Source organism: Aptenodytes patagonicus, chromosome 1 (genome assembly GCF_965638725.1).
Source record: "Aptenodytes patagonicus chromosome 1, bAptPat1.pri.cur, whole genome shotgun sequence".
Lineage (NCBI taxonomy): Eukaryota > Metazoa > Chordata > Aves > Sphenisciformes > Spheniscidae > Aptenodytes > Aptenodytes patagonicus.
Window position 1 is genome coordinate 160,848,019 of NC_134949.1, and position 23,927 is coordinate 160,871,945.

General features: G+C 44.9%; 2 protein-coding genes across 3 annotated transcripts in view; one reads left to right on the forward strand and one right to left on the reverse strand.

Moving 5' to 3' along the window:
• COL4A2 (collagen type IV alpha 2 chain) overlaps positions 1-4,776 on the reverse strand; it is a 154,394-nt gene extending 149,618 nt beyond the window's left edge. Inside the window, exons 1-3 of one of the 2 annotated variants that reach the window (XM_076361099.1) lie at positions 4,731-4,776; positions 4,236-4,339; positions 4,038-4,098 (exon numbers count right to left, since the gene is read on the reverse strand). In XM_076361099.1, the coding sequence (XP_076217214.1) occupies positions 4,038-4,098; positions 4,236-4,279 (105 nt within the window). In that variant the 5' untranslated portion in view covers positions 4,280-4,339; positions 4,731-4,776. Of the gene's footprint in view, positions 1-4,037; positions 4,099-4,235; positions 4,340-4,622; positions 4,679-4,730 lie in introns of those variants that run through there. The other variant, XM_076361091.1, reaches the window with a different exon arrangement.
• Positions 4,777-4,933: 157 nt separating this feature from the next.
• COL4A1 (collagen type IV alpha 1 chain) overlaps positions 4,934-23,927 on the forward strand; it is a 135,425-nt gene continuing 116,431 nt past the window's right edge. The window contains exon 1 of the mRNA XM_076361127.1: positions 4,934-5,074. Within this exon, the coding sequence (XP_076217242.1) occupies positions 5,012-5,074 (63 nt within the window). The 5' untranslated portion in view covers positions 4,934-5,011. The remainder of the gene's footprint in view (positions 5,075-23,927) is intronic.

A 23,927-nucleotide genomic window follows, 5' to 3' on the forward strand; every position in this document is an offset into this window, starting at 1 on the left:
GGTCCAAAGAAATTTTGAATAAAGTGATCAGATATGCTGGGAGGCTCCCCAAAATGCTGGTTTTTTTTGCAAGGTATCATTATTCTGTCCGATTTTCTTACGGAACACCACTTTTACTCAAAGATGAGCCAAACTGTACACTTACTGAAACAGACGTAGGTAAGCCATGTCTGCCAGTGTGGAAATGCCTCAAATGAAGTTGTTCTAAAATAGGATTGCGACGTTTCTTTTGGGGGGATCTCCTGGGCAGAGCTATTTCTGAAGCAGCGCACAGGTAGGGAGTCTGGTACAGGAAGAGATGGATTCACTTGGCACGCACTAAGTAATGTGGCAGAAGAAATTGATACGTCAGATTGTCGATTCATTCCTAGGCCACCCGGGCAGCACGAATGCACTATTACATTTTGCACACTGTGATCCTAGTGCATACATTCACAGTGGAAATGCCCAGCAGGATGGGCCGAGTGATTACTCCACCCTGGCTTCTTTCAGCCTGGAAATCCTGGGCTAACGTAAAAAGCCCTCCTGTTTCAACCAGAGAAAAGTTTCCAGATGGAATAAAACAGGACACATCTGGGAAAACCTGGATGTAAGATAGCCACAGAGCATTGACACATTGTAACTTAGAGCGGTAACTTAGGCATCCATGTCAGCAACCTAATTTCACTATGAAGTCGATAGAAAGGAGTACAAAGTACTGTTGGTTTTATCCTCTGTTTTTAAGGATTGTTGCTTCTCCCCCTTTGATGCCATTCCCCCCAATACATCCCCTTACAATGTCACAGAAATCAACAGAATTATATCTCATGCATTACTTTGACTCTATTTTCTTTCTATATAAATCTCGCTATATATCTAAGTATGTTCTCCTTCTTAAATGTCAGTTGTGATCTGTTACTTGTAGTTATTTTTGCAAATGTTATTCTAACTAATTCTCTCTCAATTTTATTTCTTTTATCTGACAGTCATTCCCTTCTTTTCTGGGATTCCATTGCTCCCACCAGAATGTAGCTTGGGGGGGGGGGGGAGTAATTTTCATTAGGGGCAGTTTAAAAAATATACTAAGGGGGCACTAATAAAGTAATCTAATGTTACAAAACTACTTAGGAAGAAGTGTGCTTTGGGCAAGACAAAAGAAAAAAAAAATCAGCATTAGCGGAAGCTATATTCTCTCTGAAAAGAAAAAAAAAATCCAAGAATTATATTTTGGATGCAATATATTTGCAGGGACAGAAAGAGGGAGAAGAAATCTGCAAACTTCGCTAAACTTCAGGCAGTTAACACAACTTAATTTTATTTAAGCCACATGAATTCTTAAATCTACAATTTAGAGTAGTTCCAAAGTTATTTCAGGCCTTTAACATCACCAGCCAGTGTATGCCAAAGAGTGCTAAAGATAACCGGGGCCTGATCCACTCCATTTGGCTGTCTCTCCTAGTATTTCCATTCAGGGACTCCTCTTCCTTAGCTCTCTTCAGGCCTGCAACCGGCATCCTCTCCTCTTGCCAGAGACACCATTTCTTCTTCCCCAGTCCTCAGATATCCTAAACATCCTCCTTCTTTTTCTTCCTCTCATTTCATTCTCTGCTGAGAAACATCCGTCTCCCTAACAGCTAGCAGCAGCCTGCCAGGCAAGACATACAGTCAAATGCTCTGAGTTCCCCTCTTCTCTCTGCCTCCTTCCCGGCTTTCTCCTTAATCTCATTCCAGTTTCTTCCTATGTGCAATTTCACTCATTCAACAACACTTAACTCCAGCAGCTGTAACTCGTTCACATATATATATATGGCTGTCAAACTCAGCAGCTCTGCTTGTCTCAAACTCAGCAGCTCTGCTTGTCTCATCACAGGCAGAACCATGACTTTTAAGATCTGGTCCCACAGACTTTAATAATTCATAGCAGTTTTTTTAATTCAAGCTAATAAAAAACTTCATAACATTAGCACATTAATCTGCGTAACAAATAGTAGGAGATTCAATGTGAAAAACAGGATTGCAATATAAAGAATACAACTGCCGGCAACCCACCTGCAATTACTCAGGTGCTGCTGCTTCCCACACGTGCCTACTTTGTCACTTTGCAAACACACTCGACCAGAGCTGTCACCACGAGGAGCAAGCCCACCCCTCCTCCCACCCCCAGCTGCCTGCTCCCAGTCCCGTGCCAGCCCAAGTTTCTATGAATACAAGCGGTGATCTGATCCAGGCTAAAGTTAGCTCTCAACCCTCTTCTCTTTTGGGGTACTGATTAGTTTAACCAAGTAATTTTCCAATTCAGTTCACCACATGACTACAGAAAGACCTGTGCTGGCCAAGGGAAGGGAGCAGCATACGAGTGGAAAATGGGATAAATATTTTGGTGGCAATGCGGCTCTAATTTTTCATGGAAACATGACCAAACTTCCTCATTCACATTCACTGGGGTGTTTCATCTCCTACGCAGCCACCACCTTAGGAACTGTTAAATCAGGGAAATTAGACCTCCAAGCAGGCCAATTTACTCTTCCAAGATCCTCTGGGAAAAACAGCATGTGGAGAGTCAAGCAGCCATGACCAGACTGCATCCACTAACCGAGGCAGCTCGAACACCTCTTCAGTATACCTCTATATTAACGCCACAGCCTGCGGTCTACAAGCAAGAACATGAAGGAGAATGAATTAGCCCATGCTATAGCTAAAGCTCAGGTATCATGCTACGCATGCTACAGCACAACTTCATAAAAAGAAGAGTCATACCACAAATGCCACCTTTTTATGTCAACTGATCCCAGTGATTTCATTACTGGGCCTAAAACACTTGCATTATCTTGCATCATCACCAGCGCGCTCTGGTTTCAATAGCGCGTGGTAATATTATCATCCATTCAGCGCTACTCAGCAGAATGTTTCAATCAAAACATGGCAGAGTAGCACATAACACTCGAGGTGCTCGCTCCTGTCCCTTCCCATGGGGCTGTGGGTCCCCAGCCTGCCAGCTCTCGCTCAGCCATGATGTGGAGAGACCAACCAGCCACGCAGACCGACGGGCAAGCTCTACGTGCCAACTGCAGCTTGAGCGCGGAATTACCGTGTCACAACGCCTGTTGCAAAAGCCCTAGTATTTCCCAGTCCTTAATATATTATGCCATCTCACCACACAGATGTAACCACATCAGGTATCTATAAGGAGTGCACAGTCATAAAAAACGGGTGAAAGTTGCAGACAGTAGAATTAAAATGTAAGTAGGATAGCTTTTGAAAAAACGTAATCAAGGTCCCGCTTGCACGTGACCACAGAGCCTTACCCACACTCGGTGGCTGACAAACGCAGCCACAAGCCACGCCTTAGCAACCTTTCAGCCTGCAGTACCCAGGCCTGACCCAAAGCCTACTCGCATTAATGAAAATCTTCCCATTAAATTCACCAAGCTTCATAATGGGCAAGTGTTCCACTCCCATATATGTTATCTCTCACTTCTTTCAGATCCTTGTGACAAAGGCCCAAGAGTTTAGTATCTTCTGTTTACACCAACACCTCAAGTGGATAGTCGCAACCCCCCATATAGCATCTAACTCACTAACTTTTGTTTTTGGATTTAACAATTTAATTTAAAAAACAATTTATGTATAAACATGCCTCTGATCTGTAAAATTAAGCCATAGCCTCAACTTTTCAGTCCTCAGAGGAGGTCTGTACTTAACCGAAGATATTTCACCTGCAGGTTAACTTCTCCACCTGTCTTGGTGCTTTTCTTATGAAAATGAAGACGTTCTGGTGCTTGCTTTGCTATTGCTTTAACAAATTACCCGACCTGAGCAAAAGTAACAGTGGAATACTTCAAACAACCTGACACTGAAGCCTTACGCTACTCTGCTAAACACTTCGTTGAAGGCAGGAATCTGTAAGGCTTGCAGAGATGATTTGTTGGTTGTTTCCTTTAACGGAAAGATAGATAAGCCATCTAGCAAAGGAAAACGCAGTTCCTCACTTTCTGGTACCAAGGAAACTGCTTTTTCCTCCCCTCTCCTCAGTAAAAGTCATAAGGCATTTAACTTACAGCATCCACTTTGACGGCTGACAGCACGACTTCCATCAGGATCAGCAGAAGCCCCAGATCCCTGCAGGGAAAGGTGAATAAGGACGGTACTGTTTTAAGCTGGCACAAAACAAGCACGTGGTAAAACCCTGCAGTTAAAGGTGACAATACGACTTTAAAAGAGTTATTTCCAAAAGCCTTCCGAGCGGAATTACTTACTGACAAACAAAAATACGTGCGCTGGGAAGCTGCGAGATGTCCATTTTCGCTCCTTCCCTGCCCGGGGGCTCGGCTCAGGGCTTCCTCCCGCCGGACGGCCGCCCCTGCAAAGCAGAGAAGAGCCCGCAAGTAACGCCGGCCCCTCGGCGGAGGTCTCCGGGCTCGGCGACGCCGCTGCCGGGGCAGGGAGCGGCCCCACCGGCCGGGCCGATCCGGGGGAGAGGGGGGGTGTCGCGCCGCTCCCCGCACGGCGCAGAGAGCGGCGTCCCGCCGGCGCGCAGCCACCCGCGGGGGCGCGGACCCCGACGGGCCGGGCAGAGCCAGCACCCCCGGCCCCTTCCCCCGCCCCGGCCCCTTCCGCCGCCCGGCCCCGCGCCCGCTCCGCACCGTTGCGCGCCGCGCTGCCGTGCCCTCCCGGGCGGCAGCGGCGGTGTGGGGCGAGGAAGCGGCGCGCCTGCCCCCTCCGCCCGCCCCCCCCGCCGGCCCGCCACCCACCCGCGGCGGGGAGGAGGAGGAGGAGGAGGAACTGCGGGCGGCGGGGAGCGGGCGCGGGCGAGGTTGCGCCCTCCCAGGGTCCCCGCCCGGGGGGAGGAGAGGGGGCTGCCGCCGCCCATCGGTTACGGCGCGGCGAGTCCCTCGCCCCCGAGGCATTGCAGGCGCCGCGGCCGCCAGGCAGGGGCGAGGCGCGCATGTGGGGCCGGCCCCGCGGAGCCTCGCACTGAGCCGCCGGCGCCCCGCCGCCCAGGGACCGACGGCGCGGTGCGGTGCGCGGCAGCATGCGGCTCTGGCTGGGCTTCGGGCTGCTGCTGAGCGCCGAGCTCAGCGCCGTGTCTGCCGCGGTGAGTACGCGGGGGGGCGGCTCCCCCGGCTGCGCGACGGGGGTGCCCACGCGGGACCCTCTCCCGGGGAGGCGCGGGGACGGGACGGGGTGCCGGCGTGGGGCGGCGCAGTGAGCCCCCATCCCTACTCTCTTGCCCCCGCCTGAACCGCGCCGGGCCTCCGCTCTCGGAAAGGTGGAGCAGCCAGGTGGGCTTGGCGGGGATGCCCGGCTGCCCCGCCGCTGCCGCGGGGCTGCGCCTGCTCGCCGGCCCTCCGCGGGCGCGGAGCGGGGCGGCCGGCACCGCGCGTGGGGCCCCGGCCTCACGACGGGCTGGCGGCGGGGGTCCGGGCTAGCCCCGCGGGACGGGCCCCGCCGCGCTCTCCCTCTCCCACGGCTCGGCAAGAAGCGCCGCTGGCTGGGGAGGGAATGTAAAGCGCGCACCCACCCGGGACTTAAAAGTAGCAAGTCGTGTCTCCACGGTAAAAAAAAAAAAAAGGTGAGATTTTGTCGGGGGTGTGTGTGTGTGTGCGTGTGCGTGTGAAAAAAGGAAAGAACAAAAAGAGGAAGTGGATGGTTGCCGGGGCTCAAAGTGCCGTGCTCGCTGCCTTTGACCCCCGCGATGGGCAGTAGGCTGGAGACCGGGAAGGATCCTGATGTTAATGGTTAAAGTTGAGTTTTGGCACCTTTCCCCGTGGAGGCAGATTCAGCCACAGACATTTAAAATCGAAAGTATGCAAGTAGTCTGAAAGTTTTGCTCAGGGAGCTAATTTTATCACTGAGCTATTAGCTATCCGCTGTCCTTAAGTTAAAGCACTCTCTTTCCTGGCGCTCCTGAAGTATTTGTGTAGTTCCTTTTGTACCTCTAGGTGAAGGGCAGCTGACATAATCATTTGAAATAGGTCATCTTTTCGTGTCTCCTTGCTTTCTCGCATTTGGTCAGGTTGATACTGGAGTAGTGAAATTCAGGGGTGCAGAAAACTCTTCAGTGGGCAAGGGCAGATGGATTTTTGTCGTGCTTCCTGCTATAAATGTAAGATCTTGTATTAACACTTTAATCGGTAAAGGAAGTACGGGAAAGGGTTATTTTAAACTCTTCTTCTGCAGTTTCAGATGAAATTATGTTCTATAATGAATTTTGGTATCTCTGTGTGACCATGGGGACAGTATGTATGCCTTGAATCAACTGAAGTAAGAAATGCACTGAACTTCTCGTGTCTTATCTGTTGCTCCCAGGCTGATAATATCAGGCTTAGTGTGATTGCAGTAAATCACTTGGTGATGCACCTCTTAGGCAATTCACCCATCACTTGGCATTAAGCTGATTAAACTGTATTCTTTTCAGGGTACAATTAATTTTAATTAATTAAAATCTTTTGAAGTAAATGATTCACATCTGAGTTCTGAATTTGGTATTCCTAGAGGTATATATATCTGTCTGTGAGAAATGTTCCCGTCTTGCGCTGTAAAGTGAAGTCATTGGGTAAACCATGACTGTCAATCAAAGATGGAAAACTAGGTAGGGAAGATGTGCTTATTAAAAGAAGATACAAGCTTTAATATCAATTATACAATTTCAGGTCTTCTGTAGCAACTCCGAAGAGGTTCCGTTTTAGAAGTGTCCTTTATGTGCCGGATAGATTGTTTTATTAAAATCGAGATTCCTTAAAATGTAATCTGGAGCTGTTAATTGTATTATGAAGTTGTCCTCATAATTAACCATTCTTTCTATGCTATGCTGACTGCAGATTTACAGTTCTTCATCAGCGCCACCGGGAAACACAAGTATGCTGTGGAAGTTGAGCTCCTTGCAGTTTTGTTGCCTTAGATAAACTTTCAGCCGTACATGGGTGGCCTTTGAACCAATTCAGTTCTGTTGGCATTGTCCCCAGCTCCACGCTGTTGCCTGTCACTAGCAACTACCCAAAAGGCGATGGAGGCTGCTGTTGGCTGGCAGCGTACCAGGCGTGGATGGTGGTCAAGGGGCTTCTCTTCGGAGGTCCTTGAGCCGGGCTGATGCCTCTGAGTGATTGTGGCTGGGGGGTGTGATCCACTGTACACCTGGGCAGGACCTCTTACTTCTGCTTTTGGAGAGCTGGCAGAGCTGGCCCATTGCTCACATTGTCCTCAGACGAATGCGTTCCCACTGTTTACATTTAAAGAGTAGTTGTGTTAGAAGAGGACAAGTGGTAGGCAAGGTTGTATGCAGTACTGTTTGCGATAGGCTGAACGGAGCAACCGCTTTTCTCCTGCAAAAAAAATGATGCTGGTTCTTTCCTTCCCCAAAATAGCTTATATTAGCTAGATTTAAAAAGAAAAAAATCTTATTTGTGCAGCCACAATCTTGTCATATTCTTAACTGTCCTGCGGCCTTCATCACAGAATCGCTGAGGCTGGAGGGCACCTTGGAGATCATCTAGTCCAATCCCCTGCTCACAGCAGGGCCAGCTGCAGCAGGCTGCTCAAGGCTGTGTCCAGCCGGGTTTTGAATATCTCCAAGGATGGAGACTCCTCAACCCCTCTGAGCAACCTGTGCCAGTGCTCAGTCACCCTCACAGTAAAAAAATCTTTCTTCATATGTGCATCGTGGTTGTGCCAGGGTAACTAAATGAGACTTGAGACCGTGCCTGTGAATGCAAATGTAGCAGAAGCAGCTCGTGCTATGTTGGTGGTGGTGATTCTGCAGTGTAACAGGGCTGGCAGAGTGAAAATTTGTTTTTATCACTGACATATCCGTGATTAAATACATACAAGGAGATTTGGAAGGACTGCTCTCACAGAGGCATTTGACGTAGCAAAGCCAGCCTTGAGCCAGCTACTGGCAGGATCACGTGCCTTAGTACAGAAAAGGGAGCTGCTCGGTTGCAGCTCCCACAGGTTGTAATGTGGCACTATAAAATGCATCCAGATGTGGCACTGGAAGCTCAGTGTTTTTTACACTGACCAATTATAATTAAAATATTAATTATAGCTAATCTGGGCTTTTGTACTGTTCTACGTTCTTCTCATGAGATTCACTTTCAAATTATAAGGAGAGCAGAGTGGAAGACAGGGCAGTAGATTAAGGTGTTTCCAGGTCAGGCTGAGAGACTGCTCCCACGAGACGGTTACAGGAGAAGCTTGTTTTGATGGATCTCTGCAGGGGCTCTCATTTCTGACGCTCTTCAGGCTGCCATTTCCTTTGAAGAAAGTCTGTTTCCTAACATTAGTACTGCTTGGTTGAGAGATGACAATGCCATGGAAAACCCAGTTTCACGTTTTGGTACCTTGTTGATGCTGCTGCAGCGCCCATCCCTGTGCTTTCTGCAATGGAGCGACATCTTCCAGCTGCGCTTGAGCCCTGGGGTGAGTCGCCTTCCACACAAGTGGGCTGGCTGCCATGTAACGCTGCGGGAACGGAGGAGATGCCCTATTCGCTGCCGCTTGGCGGTAGGCTTAGCGGTCTCTCTGAGATTCCAACCCATCTCCCTTTCCACTTTTAGTGTTGGCAAAATGGGAGCCGGGCCAGAGCTCTGGCCAGCAAGCTCTATCCAGCTACTAGGAGAAGGCGGGCCAAAACAGTGATAATAAAAGCATGCATAATTTTTTCCACAAGGGCAATGCTGATTCCACCAGCGCTGTTTGAGCTGAGCATGTGGTGGCAGCTGGGGACGCACTGGTGGGAGGCCAGGAGGTTCCTGTCCCCGGGTAAGCCCCGTCTGGGATGTGGTGCCCCGTCCATGGCTGGGCAGAGGCGGCTCTGCCGTGTCGCCCTCACGCCTTCCTCCTGTCACTCCTCCTGTTTTTAAATTGTATTTGGGGCTGCAATCTGACACACGCAATTCTAGGCCAAAAGTGAAAAAATAAATTGCTTCCAACTAATCTGAACGATTTTTCTGCTCCTTTTTTGTTAAAAACATGGTTTATTGAGATGAAGAAGTACAAGGCAGATAAACCGAGAACAGATAAAAGAAATGACTTGGGCTTTTGGCGTGTGGCTGAAGAGAAGTCGGATGACTGAGTCTGAATGACTGACAGCACTTCGCTTGAGTGTGCTTTTACTAGTGAAATAAGGCTGGGTTAGGCACCTGCCTTCTGCAGCCATTCGTGTCTAGGGCTGCTACTGTCTTCGATGTTGGGAGACCTATCCCCTAAGGCCATTTGACATCCTTGTCCCTGCACGTCCTCAAGGACTTGTCAATACCAAGAGCACGTCTAACAAACCCTGACAGGTTTTAGTTCAGGATGGAGATATGGTCACTTCAATTCAGAAAATGTGGCCAGAAGGAGAGACCCAAATGACTTCCAAAAAGTTAAGCACCTCTCGGGCTAGAAGGCTTCACAGGGAAAAGGGAAATGGGGTTCAGTTCCCTCTGCCAGGCTATAGTGGGGTGCGGGAGGGTCTGAAGAAGAGAAGTACAGCACTCCCTTTTCTTCCTGTTGGAGTGAGGTGGCTTGGCAGGAAGGGGTATGAGACCTGGAGCAGCTGAGGGTGCACCGCAGAGGGCCATGAGAGTGTGGGTAGGAAGGTGGCCTTCCAGCCCAAGGCGAGGAGCGCTTGCCGGGGAAGCGGCCGCCGTGGGTTTGTCTGTCAACCCCCAGAGATGGGGGAGACATTGGTCTCCCCCATCAGTGAAACAATGGAGAGTCATTTGGTCAATATATACACAGAACAAAATGCATGGGCACTTCTGGGAGCAAGGGGGCAGGCCTGGGACTCCTTGCTCCCAGGAGAACATCCTTGTCCCTGATGTTCTTCCTGCCTGCTTCCCCTCTCCCTCTGGCCACCTTTTCTACAGCATCACGGCACAGGGTGCCAGAGTCAGGAGAGAAGGATAGGCTGTTCTGGGAACACATACCTGTTTGCTGCCAGCTGTGCTGGAGAACGCGGTCTCTGAGCCTCCCTGAGCAGTCAGTCCTGACTCATCTCCATGAACTTCGTTCCTGGAGTCAGCTGTTGAGCGTCGGCACACGCAAGTGCGTTCCTGGACCGTCATCCCAAGTAGCACAGTTTTCTGAGCGTTTGTGTGTATCAAATGCCTTCAGGACTACTGCAGTGCTTCATTGCAACTCGTCCGCTTGGCATATATAATCCTGGGATATAATTAGGTTATATAAAGCCTGAGGTTATGCTGGATGTATGTACTGTCAGTTGTCTTGATCATGTAGAGAAATGTAGGATAGCTGCTGCAGGCAGCTAAGACAATTGTTTAAAAATGTCAGAAACCATCTCTAGGGATAGGCTTACGAATATTGTTCTTTTTATAGAACCAGACTAAACAAAGGAAGATTCAACAATCTCAACATGAGAATAAATTGACTTACTTCATCAGTGTTTAAAAGTTACACAGTGCTCCCTTCCCAGAATTTCCGTGGACTTTGCCATCACAAAGGCCCTTAACACCTTGCAAAATTTGGTCAAAGGGAAGAATTTGGGCATGGGCTATGACTGGAATAGCATCCTGTGCCTTTAGTGAGTAGCTGAAGGTGTGAAGTACTGCTGCAATTTAATGGTGTTTGCGGGAAGATAAATTTTTGATCCTCTGGGTTGTGAGTGGCTGTAATTATTCTTGGTGATTTAATACATTGGAAAAGTTTGTGGCAATAGCCCTCCAAGAGTCTTTATATAGCAGTATCTTGGACAATGTGGAAGTAATATACAGAACAAATTAAGACATTGTCAATATGTCAATTACTATCATTATGCTATTCTAAAGTGACTTGCAGTAAAGGGCAAATGTGTTCTTCATAAAGAAAATAAGTAGAAAATATATAAATGTATATATATATAAATATATATATGCTGTGTGTTGTTACTCTCTGACAGATATAAACAGAAAAAGGATGATCAAAGATTTAATAAAAAAAACTGTGTCCATTTTAGCTTTAAGTTCCTACTTAGTATTGAGAAAAATATAAGTATATAACTAAGCAGGTTTCAGTAGATGTTTCAAAGACTAAGAAGATGACTGTTTAACCTTCCTTTATCTCTGAGATCCACTCTCACAGAAGGAGGAGCTTGGATAAACTTTCTAAATTGAAGAAAGAAGTACAGTAGTGTATATTTAAAAGCACTTTAGTTTCCAGTCCCTTGTACTTCTGCTATACTCTGTTCTGCTCTGGATTCACTTATTACCACTTTGATTGATCCAATGTCTCAAATATGTATTTCTTAGGAAACCTCTTACATTGTGCCTGCTTCCATCGCATTTCCAACACGGGCAGAAAACATTGTAAGCCTTAAGGTTGTATTAGCTCTTCCTAGCTTAGGTGAATGTGTGTGGGTGGTAGGAAATACCCCTTTTCTGCTCTGATGTGCCAAGTCATCAAGTGTCTGAAAACTTGTACTTATGGGTTCCAGTGAGAATTGTAAGTCCTGCTTTTATACCTGTGCTGGAGTGTTTCAGTAGCGTCAGTGCAGGTCTGGTGCGAAGTGCTGAGGCGTGGGAGCAGGCGGCAGGTGCCGTGGGAGCCGGCAGCCTGGGAATCCGCTCGGGTGGAGATGAGTCAGCCTCGCCTCACAGCCCGCAAAAAACCCTCCTTTTTTTTTTGGCCTGGGTTGCCTTACAGTAACATAATAAAAAAGACATGGCCGGAGATGAAATGAAGGAAGCCAGAGAAGAGTTGGAAGAAGATGGGGTTTCTTTTTTTTTTATTTCTTTTTTCTTATGTTACCTTCACGTAGCATATCAAAAGGATGCTGTCCTCACACATATTCTGAAATAAATGGCGTAAGGTTTTCCAACATTGTGCCAACCTAATTAATAAAAAGTGTAACTGCGTTTTTGGCAAAGTTATTCAGCTACTTTTATGGAATTTTATGTAGTTCGGGGTTTTTTTTTTGGGTGGATCCAAGAGAAGAACTACTAAACATCCTCCATTCCCCTCCTTTCCTCTGCCTTTTCTCTCTGTGTGCACTCCTGCTGCCTTCACCTTTACTGCTGCTGGCAAACAGCCTCTTGCAGGGTCTGAGGAAGGGTGTGCATCTTCAACAGAACAATGTAAAGGACAAAACACAAAGCGCTGTCAAGTGTGCAGAGTAAACAAATTGCAAAGTAATAATTCATTTTCTTTCATCTTTTTGTGGCTTTCATCTGCTAGTAGCAGTGACAGAGACAGCATTTTGAAATTAAGGTTTTCAAGATGGCTGAGAGGGAACTGGTGGAAGAAATTATCAAAGTTATAAAATAAATACAAGAATTAGTTTAATACACAAGGGTTAGTAGGAAGAACTAGAATATTTTAATTAAAAACCTAGTGAGTTAGGTCTTTTGCATTCAGAATAGATACAGCCTTTTATAGATTAAGCATGGGACAAACTATCCATTATCCTATCTGTAGATAACAATGTATACCTTAAAGAACATTTCAAATGCTACAACTGGGATTCAGAAATAAGTTTTTAGGTCAAGTTTGTCACCCCAGTGGAGAACCCTGTCAAGCTGTTAAAGTGGGAGCAGAGGAGTTGTGCTGGAGAGCTTGAGTTTGCAGACTCCGTGCTTTATCTCTAAATTGAGATATGTTGAAAGCCACAAATCAGTTCTAGATGTTGAACTTCTTTAAAAGCTGCCAGAAGTCTGGTATTTTAGGGAATACCCTAGCATTTGCTAGAAGAAAATGACTTGAGGCAACTAACATTGCATCTCCTCTACCACCTTTAAAAAACACTGTCCAGCCTTTTCTCTGCCCACGTTTGTCTCATCTGCTGTGGGATTTGTAATCTCTCTGGCTACATGGGAGGTCTGTGGTTTCACCAAGATGGTCAACCTTCCTTCTAGCCAAGGGGCCCTCTGCTACGTCTTCTGTACATGAAAATGTTGTCTTAACACTGGGGCATGAACCTGGTAGAGCATTTCTAAATGGTTTAGTGGATGAAAGTGTTATAATTCATCAATAAAGTCGATGCCGTTCTTACATGAGCATTATTTCTATAGATATTCATGTTGGAAATTCACAGCGAAGTATGTAATCTTTCATGCAAATAATCACTAACTTAGGGGGAAATGTATTGTTTTATTAGCTGGTTCTATTTTAATAGATAATTTATGGGGTCCTTAGCTTAGTATACAGATACCAGAACGAGAAAGGCTTTTTCTTTCTTTTTTTTTTTGTTTGTCATGACAAATGTTTCAGTTGTAGCTAAGGGATAAAACAAATTAGCCCATTTTCACTGGATAGCTATGTGCTGACTGGATATTGTAAGTCTTTTGGTCTTATTAGCCAGTTGTTTTTCTGGTGGAAGAAAACTTGTTTTCTAGTCTATCGAAGACTTCTGTTGAAATATTTGATAATCAAAAAGCATTGAAATAAATCCTAAGATTGTAATGAAAGCCAAATAAGGCTGAAAAATTACGCTGGTATGGACTTACGAGGCTGTAAAGAATTAGAACAAAAGTTTGAATAAAAATTAGTACATAATGGTTTGTATTCATAGTGCACATATTAAGGGAAAAATCAGCTAAGTGAGGGTAGACTCAAACATTCCAGGAATTTTCGTATTGTGCTCGAAACTCTGTCCCTTTTATGGCAATGGTAAGTCAGTTATCTGCTAGCAGAATAAAAAAGGATAAATTCTGGCTGCCGTAAAGCCAAGATGCATGTGCAAGCAGTATTCAGGGCCAAAACTCAGAAGATTTTTTAGCTGTAAATACACGTGTGTTTTTAACAGTTTGCAAGAACAGGCAAGGAAGACTAAAACTACGTAAATGCTTGTAGTATTACAGCTTTGCTTGAGCAATTGTGAAGTTTTTTACTGAAACTATCATATTTTTTTTTTATCTGAAGTCTATAATAGACTGGGGCTATATCTTTGTTAAGAACAGCTGCATTTTTAGAATCAACATGGAAATACTTAGAGAAAACTGGGAAATAGCAAGAGGTGTAAATGAAAGTGAGAAGAAGGTAAAAAGCTTAAAATTATCCTAGGAAGTCTGTGTTTTTATCCCTTTTTTTTTAAATGGAACAGTGATTCTGAGGAGTGAAGGCTGCATGACTGATCCCAAGGGGCTGGAGTAGAAACCAGGGCAAGAAACATCCCGGAAGCCAGGGATTAGAAGAGATTGTCAAAAACTGGTATTAGAAAAAGAAGAAGTCAGGAAAGAGGGAAAAGACTAAGTGCTAGAGCCCTGCACTTACAGTTTTGCTTAGCTGGAGAACAACTGTGGGAGCTGACCCTGGCTCCTAGCCCCTGCCACCAGCTGCGAGGACCCCCCAGCTGGCAGTCCCAGCCTGGAAAGGGTTGTCAGATCGTTACTGGCAAGTCCCAGCTGGGGGAAGACTCAGACATGGGTTCTGATGATGTTAATTCTTATGCAATGTAATCCTACTGTCTGCGACTATTTCTATTGCTATTTTAAAACTTACTTCCCGTTATGGACCTTGGTGATATAGCAAATGTTGCACCAGTGCCTAAAGTCTTGGGGTTAAATAATGTCTCGGCTCATGCCCTTGAGAATGCTAAAATAATAGTTCAAATCATGCAGAAAAACAAATCCATCTTGCTGGGGACTTGCCTTTGAAAATGTGCTCTGATTCACACTGGTCAGACAAACAGTGGATGCTGATTTTTGAGGCATTTTCCAGGAATGGTGTGTTTGGTTGGGATAGAGCTTGTGATCTTGTATGGCCTGGATGTGTCATAAGCATGGAGAAGCTTTGAATGGTAACTCCTGAGACATGCAGGCAGGCAACTGCCAACCTCGCAGTGATTCGAGCTCAGTGCCCTCTGCCCTGTCAGGTGCAGGGTCATTTCCTCAAAGCTGCTAATGATTTCAGCTTCCATTTAATTCATTTTTAGAGTAGTTGAAGGTGCTAAGGATGTGGAAGGATTTTTCCCAGAGCAACAAGGAGACCAAAGATGATGATAGTGACAGGGCAAAGCCAGAAAACTGCATAGGTCAAAAATGTGGAAGATTATCTTGTGAGGATGCTTCTGTCTGCCGTCATAATAAGAATCATGTTTTCTTCCTAGTGTCTTCAAATAAAATCCTCAAAGGAACAAGCCTAGCAAGCGATTGCCTTATACACGTTTGTGTCACTACAGTCTTTGCAAAGGTAACATACACACCTGTTAAAAGGTGTTTGTTCTAAACACCTTCCTCGCATTCAGAAACACTTTCTCACCGATACCACAGGAGCTGCTGGTGCTGGAATGGACTTGGCAATGTGAGAGCAAGAGGAGAAGGTCTGTGCGATCCTGTAGATACACTAGTCCCGGATGCTGCCAGGCCCACAGAAAGTGCAACTGCACAAAACGCATGTAGGATATTGTCAAGACTCACTGAACCTATGTTAAGGCCTGAGCTGGCATCTACATGGTCCCTGTGCAGTTTGAAATGAAAGCCAGCGTATTATGATTTGGGTCCAGAGTTTGCAAATTAACCAATTCTGTGCACAATTGTAGTCACTCACACAGTATGAGACACATCGCTGTACATTGATAGACATGTAAGTCTGGACTCCATTTCAGCAGAAGACATTTTATATTTGTTTGATGTCAATATATCAATATAATTTATTTTAATAGTCTCCTCTTGGTTAAAATTAAATGAATCATTATAGCTTATAAAGGAGAAGATCATGCAGAACTTAACGCTGTACCAAAGCAGACTGTGTACTGAGTATCTTCTGTTGAGCTCAGGTTTATTTTAGCGGACTGTTACCCTGTGCCATAGGGCCCATAAGCAATTCTTTGTTTTTGTAAATCCCCGTTCATTATCGTGGATTAAAGTCTGAACGTTTCATGAACAAAATGTGAAAAGTTCTGCATTTCCCTCCCCGTGCTCGCTCAGATGCGTGCCATCACTGCAACGGTAATGTGCAATTACATGGACTGGGTTTGCACATGGCACAGTGTGTATCTATATTGTCCAAGAGAAGTGTATGAAATTGATTGATATGGGAAGGTGCATATGTGATTATGTCATGGCTTGTATTGTTTTTGATAACGCCCCAACATTTCTGATAAATGTGGTTCAGCTGTCTAGAAAATTATTTCACAGTTCTCAATCCGAAGATACATAAATCATATCAAATCAGTCATGAAGACAGAGAGTGAGTTCTCTGTGAAGTTGCACATATTCCTGGATCAAGCATTGGAAGAGGCTGCCCAGGGAAGTGGTTGAGTCACCATCCCTGGAGGTATTTAAAAGACGTGTAGATGAGGCGCTTAGGGACATGGTTTAGTGGTGGATTTGGCAGTGTTAGGTTTATGGTTGGACTCAATAATCTTAAAGGTCTTTTCAAACCTAAATGATTCTAAGTATTGCTGAAAAGAATTGAATGTTGTGATGTGCTTAAAATGTGAGCCTCTTATATGAGTTTTTCTGTACCTCAAGACAACTAGTGAATTTCTGGAATGTTAGCTAAGATGTAAAGCTTGGGTACAACACCACTAGTTAAAATTGAATTTATAATATTGCATGTAAAATGATCTGTTTCTCATCACTATTGTTTGCTGTTTTAGAAAGTGTGAAGTGCAGAATTCCTGTGCTTAGATTTATAGTATTAGATGGAAGCTGCCAAGAAAGCATTTTTTAAATCTGAATCACACCATGCTAAACACAGATTTATGATGTACCTTCATAATTAACCAATCTCATAGTTGTCGCTGGTGGTGAGCAGCGGTCTGTGTGTTTCCCTCAGTACGAATTACTAATCTCATAGCCCAATATCAAGTGAGATAATTCATAGGAATTAGTCATTTGTCTTAATTTTGGTGCTGATGCTTCAATATCTGATTGGCTGCAGGAGTTACTTAGTGACCCATTAAGTGTAAAACTGGGTCTGACCTGAAGAAGCCTGATTTTATGCAGGTGTCCGCTTCTTTAGACCGGTTATTTGCCTGCCTCTGTTTGGGGGGCGGGGGGGGAGGGCGGAAAAGGGATGGGACTGTAAAAGAGTCAAGGCACTTTGCACGCTGTGGTGAAATACCGAGGTATCAGCTGGGCGGAGGAATAATTTCTAAGTATATTGGCTGGGTAAGACCAACAGCCGCCTTCCCATGCGTGCTGTGCTCCCTGTGGGATAGGTGGCGTTTCAGCCTTCTCCTTACACCCGCTTTACTGTGGCGTATGAAAAGGGCATACTGGCTTTTTCTTCCCTGGCCGTTGCCTCCTAGACATAAAGCCTTGCAAGTGAATCAGCACCGTTTGCCTTTTGCTGGCTGCCAGCACCTATGTTTGAAGCAGGAGCGCGGCTGAGGCTTGGGCTGGCCAGCAGCAGGGATGTGCTCCTGCGGGACCAGCAGCAGCACCCGCCGCCCTTCATCCCACGGGAGAGGCAGAGGAGCGCGGATCAGCTGGCGGGCTGCACATCCCAAGTCAGACACTTGGCGGTCGCACCTGCTTCCTGTGAGCCCGAGGATGACTGGCAGGGATCCCGCATCCTTGACCTGTCCCGCCGGCCTGGAGAGGTTTGATCTCCAGTAGAGCCCGAAGTGGTAGCGTGGCTCCGTCCCTGCCTGGAGTCGCCTTCGAAGCTGAACTGTTGCATCCCCTTCAAAACCTACAGGCGATGAGAAAGGGGAGGGAACAAGCTGTAAAAAGGCCAGAAAATGTCAGTAAGATCTATGTGTCTTTTCTTACTCTTAGGGTGTTTCAGCGATTTGTTTATAACATGAGAAATTACTTCTGTCACTGAAGAATTATTAAGTGCAGAGAACTAGGCTAGCGGTCTTGGTCAGCAGAGTAAAAATGAGTTTTGTCAGCTTGATTGTCTGAGGGCTATTTGATATTAACAAATTCACAGAGAGGAAAAAAAGAGGCTGGTCAGATGTCCTGTGCCTGTTTTCCTCCCTTTCAACCAGCGTTACCCTGTTTGCTAGACTGAAAGTCCAATGTCATGTCTGTAACCACTTTATTTTTTTCATATATGTTTGTTTCGATGTTGGGACTTAGTGATGATGGGCTGATAGCTTCCTAAAAACTTAGTCAATTAAAATATAACAGAATACGTGAAAATATATGCTGTTGTCTAATGTCAGGAAGCCATTAAAAGCTTCTGGACGTGTTGACAGGTGAGAAACTACCTCGGTGTAATGATCAAGGTAAATTAGCAAGGGAAAAATACCTCCTGAGGATCTAGGCTGAGTCATCAAAGAGAATTTTTTTTAACATAATAAAGGCATTAACAAAGAGACATCTTCCTAAATGTTACCAGTAGAGTACAAGGCAACTTTTTCTATAGGGTTTGGTTTAGTATTTCCCACTGTTAAGTGAACACTTCAAACTAGCTTCAAAGACTGTGGATGTATTTCTTGGTACGTGTTTTTCTCCTCGTCATAACTCTAACAGTGCAAAGGAGACAGGCTACTGGGTGGGATCTTCTGGTAGTCTTTTAGTCCAGAGGTGTTTTCAGGGAAGAGGGACTAAGAGTGGGAGGTTGACTGAAACCCATAAAGTTCTGTGGCTGTGCCCAGCTGGTGTATTGTTTCTTTGTTAAGGACTACTGACAGTTGGTACAGATCACAGCATCTAGAACCCCTGTGAAATGCAGGAATACATGTGTTTTGGGGAAAAAGCATCCCAAAATGTTTAGGAATAAAAGGTGACTTTCCTTATTTTGGTTTTGTTTCTTTTTCCAGGCCTTATCAAGAAATACTGGAAAGGAAAATTTTGGAGAAAATTAAAAAGAAATGTACATTATGTATTTTTGTCTCAGAATAGGCAGTAAAATAATTGCTAGGGTAATGATAAAAATATTACCACTGTACTTTTATTTATCAGAATTCCTTCTAAAATTATAAATAGTTTGAATAAACAACTTCATTTTAGAACCTGCAGTATCAGCCAAACACAATTCCTGTGCACTGCAGTCTGTACTATTCTCAGTCCTGTGCAAAGTACTCTGTCATGTCTCTGCGTTGGCATATTATCTTTCTTGACTAGGATTTTTTCACCAGAAGCATCTTCTTTATTTTTATTATAGAGTGAAGTACCTGTGCACATACTTGTTTCTGAAATCTTCATTTTTGTTTACAAGTTAATGATACTGACACTATCTCTTTCAGCATTTTCTTTTTCTCTATTCTAGACATATGGCATTGGTGCCTACTCACAGAAGTATCTGTTAATAGAATCCCCTCAGTATTGCATGTAATATTCAAAAGCATTTTATAATTCAGTTAATGCAAACATATCTAGCACTGCTCACTCCTTTTAAGACTAAGAGATGCATTATACATAATGTAGATAAAACCTCATTTTGGTAAGCAAGTATCTGTTGCAGATACTTTTTTTTTTTCCCCTCCCCTCATTCCCTTTTATTTTTCTTCAGGAAAAGTGTGATACCCCCCTGCCCTCTCTCCCAACGCCTTTAAAACCTGTGGGGACTTCTCACATCTAAGTCAGGACCACGGATCCTGGATGGATAATCAAGGAAGAATAACAGGTTCCAATTAATTTCTTTTCCCTTGCCAATAAAGTTGGCATAGCGTAGATTCTGACTCTGTGGTAAAAATAAAGTGGATTTTTTTTTTCTCTTCTTTCAGGTTAAATTATGAACTTTCTCACTGTGCAGCCTAAGGTTTTAATTTTCCAGTTTGCTTTGTTCTGTGGCATGTTCATCAAACCTTTTTAGATCTGAAGCTATGGACATTGCGTCCTGTCCAAAGGTAGAGTGTCTGTTTCAGAAATGTTGCCTCTGGACATATGCTGCCGTGCCACAAACCCCTCGAGGGCTGTCATTTTTTGTCTGAAGGATCCAATGCGATCGTTACATCTCCAGTGGTTCCTTTCCCATTGCACATCCACCTGCTCCCTCAGCTACAAGAAGAATTGCAAACAGGTTCAGGTACCACAGCCTGAAGCGATGGATTCGGCATATTTGTAAGGAGCTTGTCCTAGAGTAGCTTTCTTGGTACCATTCTTTCCCTTTCCCCTTTTTCATTTGGCATATAGAAGGAACTCTTCTCCCTGAGCAGCTCCGGCTGGCTGCTTAGGTACCCTGTTTGAGCAAATAGCGTGGATCTCTAGCTCCATAAAGCTGGTCAACTGCTTATCTGGTTCCTGTCCTAGGATAAGGTCAGCTTGTTGCTTATGTGGTGGACTGAGGGAGATGTTGCAGGCAGTATCCAGTCCAGCCACAGGTAAACGTGGCTGGCTGCACGTGTGGGAGCAGAAATCCAGTCCCTATTTTGCCACAGGCTGCTTTGGCAGCCCTAGGCAGTATTTTTAGCTTCCCTGTGTCTCCCTTTCCCAAAAGTGAAGTAAGGATAACGAAACTTCCTGATCTTCCAAGTAGGATGTAAGTCAGTTGTGTGACAGTCTGTGATAGGGATTATACAAAGCCTGAAAGTGTATAATAAAAGTTCATTTGATTGAGATTGAAGATTAATTTTTCAGTATCACCAGCTTCGGGAATAAAAGCAGTGTGCTTGTCCCAAAATCTGGCAGCTCACACCCATCACTTAACATGTAACTCTGGGTTGTCTAGCTGTTCACTGTATTGGCCCTTGCTGTTCTCATTTTTAGGTGTTTCTACTGTAACCACAGAGACAAAAACTTTAAATAAAGAGGCTAAGTATCAGAATGGGAAAAAGACAAATGACGAAGGGGTATTTCGTCAGAGAGTTCAGGATAGTGCACCAGATTAGCTGGGTATTTGCATGTAAAGCTTTTATTTTGGCTACTTCTTCGTGACCCTCTTCGGGAACAAAATTGTTCCCAACTTTAATTACAGTATATTTAAAAGCCTATCTTCTAAATTGTTTCTGCTTAGGACCCCAAAACAGAAGAGTTGTCTTTTCTACAAGAAAAGGAAATAATTCACAGAATTATTTGGATGAGTAAAGGTAATGGATATGAATTTTAATATCCAGTGTAGAGGAAGAAAGTAAAAGTAATTGGACAGAATAGCTTTAAACCCACGTGCCTTATGATGCCTGCCAATTTGTCTGAGGAAAAAACAGCCAAGGTATCTATTTTAAGTTTATTTTAGTGATTTAAAAAAGTCTTTTGTAAATGGAAATTTTAACTTTAAATTTTTTTCAGTTTCTTTAACATGAAATTCCTTTCCAGTGAAAGAAGGGGAAATGAAGTAAATGAATAAAGGGAAGGCTCGTCAACAGATGATAAGCTTTGGATTGTTATAAATAACAATTAAAAGTTCAGTGCCATAATAATATGAGAGTATGTTACCTGCTCTCCTCTTCCCCCACTGCTAATTGAAAGTAAGGGGGGAGATTTAATTCTGTACGATTAATTTTACAGAGTTGGACAAGATAGAGAATCCAGGCTGTTCTCAGCTGGATAGGAAACAGTAGAGCTATTCTTTTGGTCCGAAACCCCTGACCTCGTAGGGAAAAGTGATCCAGCTGCTTCCAAAATAGGCACATCTGTATACTGTAGCACTTTGTCTCTCGGGGATACTTGATGTAATGCTCCACCAGTTGAAGTACGGGTGAGCTAAATGTAGAGTTACAGAACAAAAGGCATGAAACTACACCTCATCCCAAAAATTTTAGGCACCCCTATGTGTTTTTTGTTTAGAAAAGTTACGTCGGTCTGTTTTAGGAAGTATGGCAGACAGCTTCTGTTCTTCATTCTCTTCACTACTTGCAGTTTCTGGTGGGCACCTAAATACTTTACCTGTCTTAAATATACTTACCCAGACTAAATCACTCTAGCATTGTTACAAAAGTAATTTTTTCTGTATTCGGGTGCTGAAATACAGAAATGGAGATGGAAATGCAAAGCAAGCATCCTACCAATTTGCTTTGCTGTCTTTTTCCCTTGAAAGCGCAACGTGTTTGAGATACTCAGAAGAAACATTGAAATTTAAACATGGCTACAAAGTGAGGGGTGGATGTGATTGTACTTTTGTAAGCACTATTTTTTGCTTGTAGACAATCTTCTTTGTTGAGTTCAGAATAAGAGAGCTCCCGGCCGCTGTGAGCTCCTCGCCCCAGTAATATCAGGTAGCAGTGAAGTAGGTATAGCAGAACCGATTGGTGGGGAAATAGATTTGCTGCTTTTCCTAAAAGAGTAATAAGAAAAGGCAGCCTTCTGAGCAAACCTTCATTCAGCTGTCATAGTAGGATTAGGAGAATAGATTGACCACACTGGCAAGATATTGGGAGTCAAGAGACTTGGTCTCTGTTGTAAATGCTTTATTATTAATTTTACAGGGTTGGACCGGGTAGGGAAGCAGGTTGGACTGACTTGCTGGCTGATGCTAAAGTGGCTGCATCCCGCAGGGATGCCAAAAGAGACATTTCCACTCCCGTTCCTCATGTATGTTAGTGTCAGTGTTCGTTCTGCTGGAAGCCAGAGCCTGTTTCAGTCCGGCTGGTTCCCAGCGTTGGCTCTTGGTACGGCTGGCTGTGTGACGGTCGGCGTTAGCACAGGAGAGGGAGCGGGAGCGGGGCCAGACCGCAGCTGTTAACAGCAGCAGGGATTTGGTCTGTGCTGCAGGAACTGTGTTAACCACAGCTTCAAGGTGTGGTTTCACATCAGAGCTGGACTGACCTAGAGGAGGGGTGGAGGATGAGTGGGGCTGACCTTCTGGTCGCAGCCAGCTATTAGCTGGCTTCCCCAAACTGCAGCCTTGCTCCCTCTCTTGTCTGTTTGCGTTTGGAGCGGTAGTGGCCATTGAATGCGTTTGCATGGTATATAGCCAAATGCACTTCCCTCTCACCGCTGTCCGTATGCTGATGTAATACTAATATATCTTCGTACCAAGAAAATGCTTAAAGAATATTCTGTTTTCATAGTCAAGCTCTGTGCAACCTAAATATGGGCCCCTTTTGCATCATACTAGCCTTTAATTGCTTGATGGATTTCACAGGATCCCACCTCATTCAATACACAGAACAGACTGCTCACTGAGTGAGGGAGGATGCAGGGGTTTTTTTGCCTTGCTCTTCACTTTTTGGACTTGTTTCTTATTTAAGATCTCATAATCAAGTCGTGCTTTGAAAGCAGAATAACTGCCTTCAGCTTCTTATGAGCGTCCTATGGCTTTTAGCACAATAATACCTGAATACTTCAAAAAAGCATGCACTGATTTTTAGAAGCTTACCCCCCAGATGGAAGGAGGCAGCGTATTGCTGCACTCAGCTATTTCACCCCATTCTGTTTGTGCGAGCCAGAGTGGCGCTTGAACCTTTCCTAAAGATTTCATAGCTATTTGCTGACCGTTTGGGAGAGGAAGCATAGAGAAGGTAATGTCAAAAGTACCTCCTGTTAGCATTCGGTAGCATTTCATAGTTTGCTTTTAACACAGTAACTTCAGCTGAAGCCAGGTCTTTGAGATCTTTGGTCTGAGAAAAGATCCAACACCAAATACGTGGAAAATGAAGAATGTATAATTAGTGACTGCCTGTGAAAAGCGTGGAAATGATTTGTGCAGCGCCTTCAAGAGATTTCATGGTAGAGGCAGGGACTGGATCCCGTTCTCCAGGGCACCACTCAACTGCCTTAACTAGGAAATGTCTTTGCAGTTGTCTGCTTCAGATCTCCGTGCATCTTCTAGTACCTGCAGCAACCAAGCAGCAATCACGCAGGCAGCCTGCCTTGTGATAGCAGAGCCTAATGCTGAGATTTCATATTCTCTTTAAATTGATCTGAGTGGGGCTGGCGCTGACAGGGATGGCCATGCTCTCTCACGGCTTATGCCTATTTTCAGAAGGGAAAAGCATTTTCCACCAGACAGTTCCTTGCTGTGGCTTGCTAGGCAGCAAAAGTGCGAGGCAGATAGGGTGGTGCCAGCTTGGCCAGGCCAGGCTGGCGTGGAGGACTTCGGTTGCCTCAGAGCAATAGTAATTCAATGAGTTCAGCCTGTGCAAGGAAAGCAAGGGAGCTGCTGGAGAAGAAAGTAACCCTCTGCTCAGGGCAGGGCTTATATGGAGCTGTCACGGAGCATCCTAATTTTGCGTTTCCTTCCTTGCCTCAGTATGG